General features: G+C 39.6%; 1 protein-coding gene and 1 pseudogene across 3 annotated transcripts; both read left to right on the forward strand.

Annotated features, from left to right (window-relative positions):
- Nucleotides 1-161: 161 nt before the first annotated feature.
- Nucleotides 162-12,982, forward strand: LOC146467638 (QRFP-like peptide receptor). Of its 2 annotated transcripts, XR_014867615.1 has the most exons (2): nt 162-3,031; nt 12,478-12,982. XR_014867615.1 is itself a non-coding variant. In XM_085125179.1 (1 exon), exon 1 carries the CDS (start codon nt 1,509-1,511, stop codon nt 2,637-2,639), a length of 1,131 nt encoding a protein of 376 aa, XP_084981305.1. In that variant the 5' UTR covers nt 162-1,508; the 3' UTR covers nt 2,640-3,351. The 2 variants fall into 2 exon arrangements, 1 of the variants encoding a protein (XP_084981305.1); XM_085125179.1 differs by lacking the exon at nt 12,478-12,982 and having other exon boundaries at nt 162-3,351.
- On the forward strand, nt 10,278-12,479 carry LOC146467639 (QRFP-like peptide receptor; annotated as a pseudogene). Its single transcript, XR_014867616.1, has 2 exons — nt 10,278-10,869; nt 10,946-12,479. The product of XR_014867616.1 is annotated as a QRFP-like peptide receptor (transcript).
- Nucleotides 12,983-16,320: the final 3,338 nt, after the last annotated feature.

The raw sequence follows: 16,320 nt of genomic DNA on the forward strand, positions 1-16,320 counted from the left end.
TGACGATCAAAACGCAAGTGATCATGCTTGACGCAATTAAAGCGCTTTAAATAAATCCGCGAAAGGATGATATTGGAACCGCAAGAATAAATTATTTTTGTTTCTGTTCACAGTTACTGACGTAAACAGCTATTCGTTTGGCGTAGTCTTGTAATCCATCTACTAATCGACAATGGGGTTTTAGGGAAATCCTTATTGCAAGCACGTTTCCGCGAAAAAGGCTGTTTTTAGGGTAAATATTTTGCTTAGTATCCGAGATTTTCAGCAAAACTCATAAAGTTTGTTTTTGTACCTTGTTTACTGTAGTCAACTTTTAGTCACCCCGAGGTCAACAAAATACTGGACGGTTACTCGTGGAGACTCGAGAGACAAGCACTACAAAAACCGCAAACTCATGCAAGTGTCGGTAGCGATATTGAATTAATTTCTTAAGATGTACGCTTCTGTTTTTGCCTTGATATTGGCGGCGCAAATTTAGTGAATTCCAATGAAAACAATGGACGACAACACAAGAATCTACTCGTTGATCAGAAAGGGCTAGCCTTTTTCTTCGGCAATGTTTTGATAATAACTCGACTTGTCAGCGATCTATCATTTGCAGGCTCTTGTCAGACCGGATTGAGGCACATTTGAATCCGAAAGGAACACATACTTGTGGCCGCGCGCGCATATAAACTGTCACAGCTGGAAAGATACTTTGCAGTCCACCAGAGAAGAAGCAATGAAGCATTTCTTCTAAAAGCTAAAAGGTCAAACTCGCAGTTAACATTTCAAATCGTCTTGTTGGAGATAACGTCAGCGATTTGAAGCGGGTTCGTGTGTAAACAAGCTTTTACCGTCTGTCGTGTCCTGAAAGAATTCTCTGACCGGAAAACTTGATTTATTTGATAATCTACCTCAAGCCAGAGGCAGGTCGAGTGATTTTAACAGACTTAAAACAGAGGTCATTTGTTCGTCTCAGTCATCCCGAAGGGCCAGATTTCATCATGTTTGAAGTGACATTCGAGCATCGCACACAAGCCTAAAGAAAAATCTTGTGATCTCTAAGATTTGAAAATGACTTGCGCAACAGTCATTCGTCGAAGGGATTAAATTTCCCACATCTGTAGCAAACACTCTACGAAACGCCAAAGGAATTCACTAAGACAAGAGAACGGAACTGTCGACGTGAATTTAATTGAGTAAATGGAAATTCGTCAAATTGGCGTGTCAAGCAGCTTACAGTGATTGACCGTTTCCTTTGACAGGGCTTTCACTGCTATAATATAAAGTGCTGTTTCCGCGATCAAACTGCTTCATCGACAGGCCTACAAGGTGAACTTATAAACAGACCGGCACACCTCAGATTTAATAATTGGCGAGGAAAGTTTACAGACTTTGGAGAGCATAGCGGCGTCATAATCCACTTATCAACTACCTGCTAATTGAATTCAAAAAGGTACGTTTTCATTCACCGATTATTAGCGCGGACTAAACTCGAAGCGTGCCACTATTTCATCCTACACGCAATGGCCACAAACAGTAGCAGTAACGTGACTCCTTCTGATCCTCCACTGCAGTGCGAAAGCCACATCGATTCTACCACGGAACAAGTTTTCAAGTGCATCGCCTACTTCATCATCTTGTTTGGCTCGCTCATCGGTAATGTGCTAGTTATATGCGTTGTTATTCTGAACAGACAAATGCGAACTGTCACAAATTATCTGATAGCCAATATGGCAGTCGCTGACCTTCTACTAACAGCATTCAACATGCCAGTAACCATACGTGTTATTGTGACCCGTACTCTGGATTGGTCCAGTGGTGTGTTCGCAGATATTCTGTGCAAGATTCTTCCTTTCGTCCAAAGTCTGTCCGTTGCAAGCTCAGTTTTGAGTCTGACAGCAATCGCTATCGAACGTTTCCTTGCTATTATGTACCCTCTAAGGCGGTATATAACATTTCGCATATCCTATGTTATGATCGCAATTGTGTGGATCGTGGGAATCGGTGTCAACTCTCCAATTCTTTACGCCATGAAAATTATCGTTTATGGAGTTGACCAACGAAGGTACTGTGTAGAAATTTGGACTCCGGCTTTCACAGAAGAAGCATTCAAAGACTTCACAATTGTTATATTTGTAATATTTTACGTAGTTCCGCTGTTGACTATGTCGGTGTTGTATACTTTCGTCATTCACAAACTTTGGGTGAGAAAACTTCCTGGAAATCAAACCGCCCAAAACCAACTCCACGCTGATAAGTCTAAGAAGAAAGTTCTCAAGATGTTGCTGGCAGTCGTCATTCTCTTCGCCCTGTGCTGGTTGCCCGTGTACGTCACCCAGTTTATCTCGTTCTTTGACCGCAAGAACTTTCCCTGTGGTCCTCCAGCCACTCTATCTTTCATGGGGTACTTTCTGGGTCACGCAAATAGCGCGATAAACCCAGCCATTTACGTGATATTTAACAGTAACTTCCGTAAAGGATTTAGAGACGTTCTGCTGTGTCGGTATCGCAGGAACAGAGTTGCTCCGCTTACTCAACCTGGAACAGTCAGGACAGTCGTCGGCGCGGATAACTCCCTCAACAATGGAGGGAGCATCACTCTCGCGCGCGTACGTCCCCGCGGCTCCTCGAAGGTTTCAATGACAAGTGGCTGAAGCGCGCATGATACCCTCGCTTCCCGCGTATCCGCCCGACTGGACTTTCCACGTGACGAAAGCGCGTTTTGAGAAAATCTAAGAGAAGGGCCGAGAGATTGTATGTTCTTAAACGGTAGAAGAACACAGATAGGAAATCTAGAGAGAATTACCCAAGTGCATGCTTATTGAAACGCTTTATTAAATTCACATGTACACTGTTTTCACCCCAATATGACATTAATTTTAACTACGTTTTTACTACATGTCTAAAATGTTTCGTTGGACATTTGTTTTTTATAACTGAGTAGTGTCGAAAAAAAATGGCTTGTAGCGCACGTTGCAGATGGCTTTTAAATATACTCGAAGAACAATTACAGTTTACCATAAAACATGTAAATATGTGATCGAAGGTGAGCCGGAGCACAAACACGGACTGCTGAAGGAAGTTATTGGTAGTTGTTTAAAATTGTTTTGAGCCTTAGACAATTCGTACTCTGTCTAATATCAAAGCTTGGTTCTTTTCGTGTGGTTATGCCTTTTTTTCTATGGTTGAAATCCTAGAAAGAGGCCACAATAACAAACTCTATTTTTGATTAGTTTTAATTTTCAGAGATCTTTTTGTCAGTCCAGGAGTTAATTAAAAGCCAAGCAATATTAGTCTTAAGATTGTAAAATGTGTTTTAAAGTTTGTTCACCCCCTCCAGCGGTAAAAATAAAACTTTTAAAATTGCTTTTGGATTCCGTTTGTGTACAAGATAAACCTTTAGGCAATATAATGAAGTTAAATATAGTTTTATCTTTATTGTGAAAAGGTTGGTTGTATCCGATTTCCGACAACTATCTGAAATCTTAAGTTCAAGAAATTGAGATGAATAACTACGTTTCATTCTGATTACAAGAATTCTGCACAATTTGAATATAATTATTGGTTCGAGTACACTTCTACGGTAAACAGCGCATTTGTAACCTTATTACATTTTAACTACCGGTACAGTTATTTTTCCGGCATTAAGAGACTACAGTAAAATTCAGAGATATTTGTTTCAGTTGAATATGCCTAAGGGCCTTGGGGTAGCTTAGTTTGACGGCGGCACAAATCCAAACAGACGTTTTTAGTGATTTATAAAGCATGGCTTCAAATCACATATGAGGATTATATACAAGGCAGTACACGCAACCCTGATGCTTGCCCCACCTTTTTAATTTTATTTCAGTTTTGTTGAAAAACTTAATTAGAAGTACTGAAAAGTGTTTTTGAGTATTTTAAATTTTAATGAAGGCAAAGCATCCCCATTTTCAGCTTTTATTTATGTTTTGTTTTTGTTTTCGAGTACTTCACATTTTACTGGGAAGTACGAAAAACTCAAAATGTCCAGTTTGGACCTCCCCTAATTTTGATATATATGGACTACATTTCTTGCTGTCTGTTATTCCTCTAAAACAAAAGACGTTAATGGAAACGCCAGCCGGTTAATTCTCTAATGTAACCGCGGCTATCAGTTACAAAGGCTCGATCGGATCTTACTAAGTAACTGTAATTATTTTTTTTTTAAGTTTTAAGTTACAACTGAATATCCTTGACGTTGAGTACTTTCTTGAATGGCGTTTTCACTCCGAGATTGAAATTCTACCTTAACTACTTATGATTTGAAACCCTCAACTTTGGCCATTGATAGCGAAAGTTACTGAGCAACACTGCCATTTACAGCCAGTGTCTCCCTGTCGTAGGAGGTTTATAGAGTCAAAGAGTTAATTTCGCAAAAAGCGTACAAAAGAAATCAAAAGTAAAACAAAAGCTTTGGGGGAAAGGGATTGTTATTAACACTAGTAAACCAGATAAATCTATCAAAACTTTCCGTGATGCTTTTTTAACAGTTCGTTAGAGATAAAACCACTTGGCAGAAACCTTTCCTTCATAAAAAAAATTCGCTTTCTTGATGCATTTAGAATAGCCCACGGTCAGTTTAATTTCATGTTTATACCTCGACTTTCTGAACAAAAGGTAATTTTATAAGACGCTCCAAGTCCAATATGTTGATGCCGGAAGAGCACTCATACTCGGTAGCGGATATGTAGAATTGGACCTGACGTTATTCTCTTCCGTATCCTTCCTTGAGTGGGATACTTATTCCCATATAACAATTGTGGCTCCATTCCGAATGTAATGGCATTCATAATTGATATACCTTATCACGTAGAGGGCATAACTTAAGTAAATACAATTTTGTAAATACAATTATGTTTCAATTGATGCACAAGCAGATTAGCAAATAACAAGGACGAACTAATTGTATTCCGTACAATATTTGATTAATTTCTGAGGCCCACGTATGATAATTGTCAGAGCCCCAAATAAAAATTGTTCCTTGCTAAATTGCCTTTTTTGTATTATCATCATTGTATGATCTACTTGTTTCCAAATGAAAAATAAATTAAAATATGCCTACGATACACGACTTAGCAGCATGCCCAAACGGCCCCACGAATTAGTGTTTATGGAATTTATTACAGGCCAATATTGCGTCATTCCATTGAGCGGGAAAATGAACAATTCTAATATCAAAACCCTCTGGCTTGTAAACACAACTAACATCACGTAACTGACAAAACTTGTCATGAATAACAGGTCATAACAGTCTTTTGCGGTCTTGGGCGGCATTATGTGAATACCGTATGTATTCTAAATTTTGTAAAGTTCTCTTGATCTATGGAAAGAACGTTATCATGAGAAATCAGGTGTTATATTGTGTATTGTTAAGTGTACTGCAGCACCAACAGTTTTGGGTCAACTTTGTGCTCACTGAAGTCGTTTCTTACTCATTAACTATTGTCTCCATCATTCAACAGAATCAGTAGAATAGAATAATCGTAATTAAGAGTTGAATACTTTGATACTTTGATAGGTACAAGTCCTTAGACGTGTGCACCAGTAACTGAATCGCGAACTCACGACTCTCGCGGCTAACGAGTCAGCACTACTTACAGGAAGATTTTTCAGCTTATTATAAGCATTGACAGAGTGAAAATAATTGTGCAATAATTAACAGGGGATGGGGGTAAGTGGCGAGACCCGAAGGGAGGCAGGACCGGAAAAATTATTATACCAAAGAAAACGATCCGAGTGAGAGAACGTAAGTCAGTAGTGACCTATCTGTAGCTACATAGCGGCTCGGCGTTTTGCAGCCGCCCCTAAGCACTGGTATCGTAACAGATTAATGCTAGACCAACACTCCTCATCTTTGACATGTACTTATTCAGCATTAACAAATGTTCTTAGATCGAGCTTCTGGCTGATGTTCCACAGAATGGTCTGGAATGCTACTGGAAAGACACTGGACAATTTTCGCAGCAGCAGGTTTCTGGATGCACGTTTTGAAAGTTATCTTGGATTTTCGTACTTGTCTCGTGACAGGGCAGCACTGGTCAATTTGCCAGTAACTACAGTCGTCGCGATAAACTCTTGAACATTGCTAAGTTTTATCTTCCTTCCCCCCCCCCCCCCCCCCCCCTTTTTAACCCCCTCCTGCTGTCAGTCTGTTGAGTTTTAACTGTACATCTTTACGGATTATTCTTGTGGGGAATCAACATTGAACACTGAGGGTGGGGAGGAAACGACAAAGAAAGGCGTAAACAAACGTAAGTAATAACCGATTGCTATACCAGGCTTCTTTTCTAACCTTCCCAAAAGAATTAAATTGGGATGCTGATGTTTCGGTGGAAACAAAAAGTGCATGTTTTAAAAGGCCTATATATCGAAGAAAAACGACTGTGTATCCTAATAAATTCGTTTTTTACGGCAAAATTGACGTCTTTTACCCTATAATTAACAACAAATTGAACAGCTACAAAGTCAGTGAGATCGAAAATTCGTTGTAGTTTTTTGGCTGACCAAAATCGCAAGCGTCCTAGAATTTGTCTAGGCAAGAATATTTATTGAGTGGGGCGGATATGGCCTTGGTACCGTTTCCAAGCGCAACAGATCACATAACATGACATGATGACACCCAGTTGACCTTGCCGTGTTTTATAGGGTCCTGACATCAGCTCACAAATACTGTCACCGTTGCTTACATGTCGATGTGTCTCATTACTTGAGACAAGCATATGACCGGAGAAAGAACTACGCAGTGTAATTGCACCTTATGTAACACATGAGGATAGTGCAGTCAGAACCCGTGTGTATTCTCCTAAATATTTTCTCATGAAAGCAATCACATAGATCTTCTCTTAAAATTACTCAGTATTCAGCCATAACGTCACTCTTCTCATAAATTCAATCAGATATCAACCTATAGCTTTGTATTTACCCAGAATTTTCCTAACGAACCTCAAATCCGCCCACCTATCCAACCATAGATTCAAGTTTGAATACCGCGATGTATTTAGTAATAATATACATGCTATAGTGGAACCTGTTTTTACCAACATCTCCATATAATGGCCAAATGGACAGTTCCTGTGGTTTTGGCAAAATCTTCACATATATATTATCTCTAGTATATATTATCAGGAAAAAAACCGTCAGTAATATGGATCTATACCCGTGTCTCAAAAGATGCAAATAACATCTTGATGCTACCTTGTATAGGTCTAGATTAAGGTTTTCATACATACGACTGCAACAAACACAATCTCTTTGTAGGCTGGGTATAAAGGTATCCCAAAACTATCCGGTACAAAACGTCTATAGAATTGTTTGAATAAAAGTACGACTGGGTCGTTAAGTAAATGTTTTGTTTTAATGTTACTTGTTACATGTTTTCATCGTTTCAGTTAATAAAACGTTATTGTTTATATTGTTTCTTTGTTTCGTCGTCGTATAATCCGAAAATACTCACAAAAATTAAGGCAAGCGTCTCTAGGTTTTTACTCGAAAAAGATAACATCATCTCTATATATTATCAGGAAAAAAAACCCTCAGAAATATGGATCTGTACCCGTGTCTCAAAAGATGTAAATAAATAACGTCTTGATGCTACCTTATATAGGTCTAGATTAAGGTTTTCATACAGGCAGCCTCCAGGATGCAATAAAAAGTGGTGCCATTTTTTCTGGAAAGTTTTCACAGGAGCCCATGAGTTACTTATCGGCTCCTGGTTTTCATGAATATTGCGGCCGCAACAGGTCACGTGACCTAATTTACATACATCGTACATGTCAATGTGATGACATCTAGAAGCTTTCTGAAGTCTCACGATTTTCTGGTTAAATCTTCAGAAGATAGACCACTACCTTGCTTTTTCCCTGAGTAAATAACTAGAGACCCATGCCTTAATTTTCTTGAGTATAAGGGAGTTTAAGAAACGAAGACGGCGCTGGCAACGAGAACGCCACAAACCAATGGGCTTAATGAGCGAAAACAATTGCTCTGCACGTGCGTTTTACACTTTGGTACATTTCTTTACCGTCCTCTGCAAAACAACTTGAAATGACCAAATATTAGGGAGTTTTAGACACGAGGATGGCAACGGTAACGACAACGCCTCAAAACAATGAGCTTAATGAGCAAAAACAATCACTCAGCACGTGCGTTCTACATTTTGGTACATTTCTTTGCCGTCCTCTGCAAAACAACAACGTGAAATGACCAAATTTTAGGTTTTCTCGAGAACGGGAGCGTATGACGCAAAATCTTCTTTCTTTTTCTAGTTACTTTGACGTCGTTCATACTAATTTAGTTCCTGGAGAGTTCACCAGTATTTTCCAAGTTAAACAAATTTAAATGATTGCGAAAGAATTACAAAAACGAGAAGTTATATTTTTAAATGACGCTCTCGTTACCGTTACCGTCCTCGTTTCTTAGGCCCGGTTCATACGTCGAACTTTACATGAGCCGAACCTAATTCGGCAGTTGATTCAGACGTCGAACCTAACTGAAGTCGAACTTAATTAAAGCTAAAGTGAGAAAGTAGATTTTCGTGGTCAGCGGCTGTTGTTTTTACTCAACAAGATTCAAAATGGCGGGAAAGATGAATTCTGACATGGAAGAGCTTGTTTGGTAAAATAATAAAGACAGGCCAAACACGGCTCCTACTGATCGAGATAGGAAGAATATGACCTTCAAAGCTAATTTGCTCTTACGAGTACGTCTTTCAAAGATCTCGCGGCTTTTCTGCACGAAAGTAAGGAAGGGTCTTTGTAGATCTCCCTTAGCAGAGGCAGATTTTCTATCGTGTCGTTTACCAGGAGCCATAATCAGGGATGGAGACCGTAACGAGATGCCAATTTGACTTGTGGGCCTGTCCCCATGTATTGTACCAAGAAAATCTATTTTTAGAAACAAATTGCGCCATACGCGCGTGTGCGCACGCGTGTAAACGGCCAGGATCGCGCGTGGAGAAATTGAAATTTTTTTCCACCCGTTCAAAACGGCGTCCAAATTTTAAAATTCTGCCAGGGAATATCTCCTCAGTGCCCACATTTAAGGAATTAGACTCTCACAAAGAAAAGGTAACAATTGAAAGAAGACGGGAAAAGTTGGAATAAGCGGCATATTGATCACATGACTCTCACAGTAAAGTAAAAAAGGGGCCAAAACGGTGGCGCTGCGTGCGTTGCTACTGTTAAATGAATGAAAAAAGCTTACACTCTACGGACATGTACTCAGACAGGTAAGGACTTTTTTATCTTTAGTGAATTTTTTCTCAGCTGCTTTCCGTGTCACATATAAGGTAGTAGCCACACGCAAATTTGCGTGTATTCACGCGGGTTTATGACGTGAGAAGGGGGGGGGGGGGGGCAATTTTTTTTAAAAAAAAAGATTTTTTTGGTACAACTCATGGGTAAGCGTGGACCGCACGCTTACGGTCTCCATCCCTGATTATGCCTCCTGTATTTACTCATCTGAATTGTTTAAGGTTAGGCAAAGAAGGGCGATATTCCATAACAAACCTCAAAATGTTTTTGCGGGTTTTTAGTTTGTTTTGTAGTGCCGACATTCTTTCGCGGAGGTTGACTTCTGAAAGAGTTTTATTATAAGGTTATCGAGGTAACCTCTGTTGCGTAATCTCTGTTTGAATAGAGTAATGTTTTCTTCAAATTTTGTTTTTGAAGATTTTGTTCTGAGAAGTCTTGACGCTTCGCCTTTGATATAGCCTGTATTGGAAAGTTTCTGTCGGTTTGAAGAGCGTGTGCACTTCAAGAATAGATTCTTTTTTCTTTTTTTTAATCTTTCGCATCTCAGACAAGTATATTCAGTTGTTTCGAAAGGAGAAGAACAAGCACATTCCTCTTTTCCCGCCATCTTGTTCAGAATGAAGTCCTTTGCGCATGCCAAGTCGATGGAACGCGCAGACCTCGGGGATAGATATAATTTATATAATTTATACGTAACGTATGCATTTGGTTCGGCACATGAAAAGTTCGACGTCTGAATCGAAGTCGAACTTTTGCCGTTCTATTCGACTGGCGCAGTTGAATAGAACGGCGGGTCGACCCAAATACAAATCTGTCGATCCTAACTGATTCATACGTCGATCTTTACATGCGCCGAACCAAATGATTAGGTTCGGCTCATGTAAAGTTCGACGTATGAACCGGGCCTTAAACTCCCTATTAGCTTTTCTCGTGAACGGAAGCGTATGACGAAACTCTTCTTTCTTTTTCCTTACTTTGACGTCGTTCATACTAATTTAGTTCCTGGAGAGTTCGCCAGCATTTTCCAAGTTAAACAAATTTTAATGATTGCGAAAGAGTTACAAAAACGAGAAGTTATATTTTTTAAATGATGTTCTCGTTACCGTTGCTGTCCTCGTTTGTTAAAGTCCCTACAGAAAGCTGGAAATGCAATGAACAAATAAACTCAAAAGACCGGTATTGTGCTAGTCACGGCAAACAATCGCCCAATTTATGGGTGGGATAAGCCGCATAAATGCTTATACTCTTAATTTACTCAAAAAAGTATAAACCCAGAAATTTCTGACGTTTTATTTTGCACAAATAATGTTTGGGTCTATACAACCGCTGTTTGATCCAGCTGGTCTTCGTTTTCGAGTGGGTCCTCGTTTTCGAGTGGGTCTTCGTTTTCGAGTGGGTCTTTGGTCTTCGTTTTTGACACTACCTTACAATGATTGACCGTTTACTTTGACAGGGCTTTCAGTGGAATAATATAAAGTGCTGTTTCCGCGATCAAACTGCTTCATCGACGGGCCTACAAGGAGAACTTATAAACAGACAGGCACACCTTAGATTTAATAACTGGCGAGGAAAGTTTACAGACTTTGGAGAGCATAGCGGCGTCATAATCCACGTATCAACTACCTGCTAATTGAATTCAAAAAGGTACGTTTTCATTCACCGATCATTAGCGCGGACTAAACTCGAAGCGTGCCACTATTTCATCCTTAACAAGCAATGGCCACAAACAGTAGCAGAAACGTGACTCCTTCTGATCCTCCACTGCAGTGCGAAAACCACATCGATACTACCACAGAACAAGTTTCCAAATGCATCGCCTACTTCATCATCTTGTTTGGCTCGCTCATTGGTAATGTGCTAGTTATATGCGTTGTTATTCTGAACAGACAAATGCGAACTGTCACAAATTATCTGATAGCCAATATGGCAGTCGCCGACCTTCTGCTAACAGCATTCAACATGCCAGTAACCATACGTGTTATTGTGACCCGTACTATGGATTGGTCCAGTGGTGTGTTTGCTGATATTCTGTGCAAGATCCTCCCTTTCGTCCAAAGTCTGTCCGTTGCAAGCTCAGTTTTGAGTCTGACAGCAATCGCTATCGAACGTTTCCTAGGTATCATGTACCCTCTAAGGCGGTATATAACATTTCGCATATCCTATGTTATGATCGCAATTGTGTGGATCGTGGGAATCGGTGTCAACTCTCCAATTCTTTACGCCATGAAAATTATCATTTATGGAGTTGACCAACGAAGTTACTGTGTAGAAATTTGGACTCCGGCTTTCACAGAAGAAGCGTCCAAAGACTTCACAATTGTTATATTTGTAATATTTTTCGTAGTTCCGCTGTTGACTATGTCGGTGTTGTATACTTTCGTCATTCACAAACTTTGGGTGAGAAGGCTTCCTGGAAATCAAACCGCCCAAAACCAACTCCACGCTGATAAGTCCAAGAAGAAAGTTCTCAAGATGTTGCTGGCAGTCGTCATTCTCTTCGCCCTTTGCTGGCTGCCCACGTACGTCACCCAGTTTATAGCGTTCTTTGACCGCAAGAACTTTCCCTGTGGTCCTTCAGCCACTCTCTTATTCATGGGCTACTTTCTGGGTCACGCAAATACCGCGATAAACCCAGCCATTTACGTGATATTTAACAGTAACTTCCGTAAAGGATTTAGAGACGTGCTGCTGTGTCGGTAACGCAGGAACACACCTGCTCCGCTTACTCAACCTGGAACAGTCAGGAGAGTCGTTGGCGCGGATAACTCCCACAACGATGGAGGGAGGATCACTCTCGTGCGCGTACGTCCTCGCGGCTCTTTGAAGGTTACAATTAGTGGCTGAAGCGCGCATGACTCCCTCACTTCTCGCGTATCCGCCCGACTGGACTTACCACGACAGCGGGTTTTGAGAAAATCTAAGAGAAGGGCCGAGAGATTGTATGTTCTTGAACGGTAGAAGATCACAGATAGGAAATCTACAGAGAATTACCCGAGTGCATGCTTATTGAAACGCTTTATTAAAATCACATGTACACTGTTTTCACCTCAATATAACATTAATTTTAACTACGTTTTTACTGCATGTCTAAATTGTTTCGTTGGACATTTGCTTTTTAATAACTGAGTAGTGTCGGGAAAAAATTGGCTTGTAGATGACTTAAATATACTCAAAGAACAATTAGCGATTTACCATAAAACATGTAAATATGTGGTCGAAGGCGAGCCGGAGCACAAACACAGACTGCTGAAGGAAGTTATTGGTAGTTGTAAAATTGTTTTGAGCCTTAGAAAATTCGTACTCTGTCTAATATCAAAGCTTGGTTCTTTTTGTATGGTTATGACTTTTTTTCCGGTGGTTGAAATCCTAGAAAGAGGCCATTAAATTAAAAGTTTTTCAGTTAAAGAGTACTGCATGTTGTATTGTTTTCTTTCAATAACAAACTCTATTTTTGGTTAGTTTTAATTTTTAGAGAACTTGTTTTTAGTCCAGGAGTTAGTTGAAATATTAGTCTTTAGATTGTAAAATGCGTTTCAAAGTTTATTCACCCCCTCCAGCGGTAAAAATAAAACTTTTAAAATTGCTTTTGGGTTCCGTTTGTGTACAAGATAAGCCTTCAGGCATAACGAAGTTAAAATAGTTTATCTTTATGGTGAAAAGGTTGGTTGTCACCGATTTCCGACAACTATCTGAAATCTTAAGTTTAAGAAATTGAGATGAATAACTACGTTTCATTCTGATTACAAGAATATAATTATTGGTTTGAGTACACTTCCACGGTAAACAGCGCATTAACCTTTTTACATTTTAACTACCGGTACAGTTTTTTTTTCCGGTATTATTATCCGTCTATTAATGATTAACTACAAATTCTTATTTTAAAACTTCACTAATTCTTCAATATTTCTTATTTCACTTAATTTAACCAATCCTTCTTGAAAAACTATCTCCTCCCAAATATACCCAAAAATCACCCCAAAATTCACAAAACACCCCACAACATAGATTTACGGGATGAACATTAGGTTTTTGGATTGCTTGAAACGTGAACGAGATATTTCCATTAAAGCCATGTAAAGTGCGGTAAAACGGCGTTCACGTTAAGTCCCCCCTTAATGGAAACACCAGCCTGTTAATTCTCTAATGTAACCCCCGCGGCTATCAGTTACAAATGGCTCGATCGGATCTTACTAAGTAACTTTAATTATTTTTTTTTAAGTTTTAAGTTACAACTGAATATCCTTGACGCTAAGTACTTTCTTGAATGGCGTTTTCACTACGAGATTGAAATTCTACCTTAACTTATGATTAGAAACCCTCAACTTTGGCCATTGATAGCAAACGTTACTGAGCAACACTGCCATTTACAGCCAGTGTCTCCCTGTCGTAGGAGGTTTCTGGAGTCAAAGAGTTAATTTTGCAAAAAGCGTACAAAAGAAATCCAAAGTAAAACGAAAGCTTTGAGGGAAAGGGATTGTCATTAACACTAGTAAACCAGCTAAATCTATCAAAACTTTCCCGTGATGCTTTTTGAACAGCTCGTTAGAGATCAAACCTCTTGGCAGAAACCTTTCCTTCATAAAAAAAAAAAAATTCGCTTTCTTGATGCATTTAGAATAACCGGCGTGAGAGCTAAAACCACTCGGCGGAAGCCTTTCCTTCTTAAAAAAAAAAATTCGCTCTCTTGATGCATTTAGAATAGCCGGCTTGAGAGCTAAAACCACTCGGCGGAAGCCTTTCCTTCTTAAAAAAAAAAAAAAAAAAAATTCGCTTTCTTGATGCATTTAGAATAGCCGGCGTGAGAGCTAAAACCACTCGGCGGAAGCCTTTCCTTCTTAAAAAAAAAAATTCGCTTTCTTGATGCATTTAGAATAGCCAGCGTGAGAGCTAAAACCACTGGGCGGAAGCCTTTCCTTCTTAAAAAAAAAATTCGCTTTCTTGATGCATTTAGAATAGCCGGCCTGAGAGCTAAAACCACTCGGCGGAAGCCTTTCCTTCATAAAAAAAAAAAAAATTCGCTTTCTTGATGCATTTAGAATAGCCGGCTTGAGAGCCAAAACCACTCGGCGGAAACCTTTCCTTCATAAAAAAAAAATTCGCTTTCTTGATGCATTTAGAATAGCCGGCGTGAGAGCTAAAACCACTCGGCGGAAGCCTTTCCTTCTTAAAAAAAAAATTTTCGCTTTCTTGATGCATTTAGCATAGCCGGCGTTAGAGCCAAAACCACTTGGCGGAAGCCTTTCCTTCATAAAAAAAAAAATTCGCTTTCTTGATGCATTTAGAATAACTGGCGTGAGAGCTAAAACCACTCGGCGGAAGCCTTTCCTTCTTAAAAAAAAAATATTCGCCCACGTTCAGTTTAATTCCATGTTTATACCTCGACTTTCTGAAAAAAAGGTAATTTTATAAGACGCTCCAAGTCCAATGTGTTGATGCCGGAAGAGCCACTCATACTCGGTAGCGGATATGTAAAATTGGACCTGACGTTATTCTCCTCCGGATCCTTCCTTGAGTGGGATACTTATTCCCATATAACAATTGTGGCTCCATTTCGAGTGTAATGGCATTCATAATTGATATACCTTATCACGTAGAGGGCATGACAAATACAATTATGTTTCAATTGATGCACAAGCAGATTAGCAAATAACAAGGACGAACTAATTGTATTCCGTACAATATTTGATCAATTTCTGAGGCCCACGTATGATGTATAGTCAGAGCCCCAAACAAAAACTTTTTCCATGCTAAATCGCCTTTTTTTGTATTATCATCATCGTATGATATGTTTACTTATTTCCAATTGATAAATAAATTAAAATATGCCTACGATACACGAGTTAGCAGCATGCCCAAACTGCCCCACGAATTAGTGTTTATGGAATTTATTACAGGCCAATATTGCGTCATTCCATTAAGCGGGAAAATGAACAGTTCTAATATCAAAACCCTCTGGCTTGTAAACACAACTAACATCACGTAACTAACAGAACTTGTCATAAATAACAGTCTTTTGCGGTCTTGGGCGGCATTATGTGAATACCGTATGTATTCTAAATTTTGTAAAGTTCTCTTGATCTACTGGAAAGAGCGTTATCGTGAGAAATCAGTTTTTATATTGTGTATTTGTAAGTGTACTGCAGCACAGAACAGTTTTGGGACAACTTTGTGCTCACTGAAGTCGTTTCTTACTCATTGTCTCCATCATTCAACAGAATCAGTAGAATAGAATAATCGTAATTAAGAGTTGAATAGTTTGAAACTTTGATAGGTACAAGTCCTTAGACGTGTGCACCAGTAACTGAATCACGAACTCACGACTCTCACGGCTAAGAACAGGGGATGGGGGAGGGGGGAGGGGGTAAGTGGCAAGACCCGAGGGGAGGCAGGACCGGAAAAATCATTATACCAAAGAAAACGAGCCGAGTGAGAGAACGTAAGTCACTAATGACCTTTCTTTAGCTACATATAGAGGCTCGGCGTTTTGCAACCGCCTCTAAGCACTGGTCTCGTAACAGATTCATGCTACACGAACACTCCTCATTTTTGAAATGTTCTTAGAGCTCCTGGCTATGGTATGTTCCACAGAATGGTCTGGAATGCTACTGGAAAGGCAGTGGACAATTTTCGCAACAACAGGTTTCTAGATGCACGTTTTGAAAAATTATCTTGGATTTTTGGTACTTGTCTAGTGACAGGGCAGCGCCGGTCAATTTCCCAGTAACTACAATCATCGCCAAAACTCTTGAACATTGGTAAGTTTTACCTTGGCTTCACTTTCCACCCTACCCCCTCCCCCTCCCCCTCCCCCTCCTTGTGTCAATGTTGAATTTTAACTGTAAATCTTTACGCGTTATTCTTGTGGGGAGTCCAACATTGTACACTGAGGGGGTGGGGGAAACGATAAACAAAGGCGTAAACAAACGTAAGTAATAAAAATTGCTATAACAGGCTTGTTTTCTAACCTTCCCAAAAGAAATTGGGATGTTGATGTTTCGGTGGCAACAAAAAGTGCATGTTTTAAAAGGCCCATATATCGAAGAAAAACAACTGTGTATCCTAA

Source organism: Pavona decussata, unplaced genomic scaffold (assembly GCF_977016875.1).
Source record: "Pavona decussata unplaced genomic scaffold, jaPavDecu1.1 SCAFFOLD_134, whole genome shotgun sequence".
Taxonomy (NCBI): domain Eukaryota; kingdom Metazoa; phylum Cnidaria; class Anthozoa; order Scleractinia; family Agariciidae; genus Pavona; species Pavona decussata.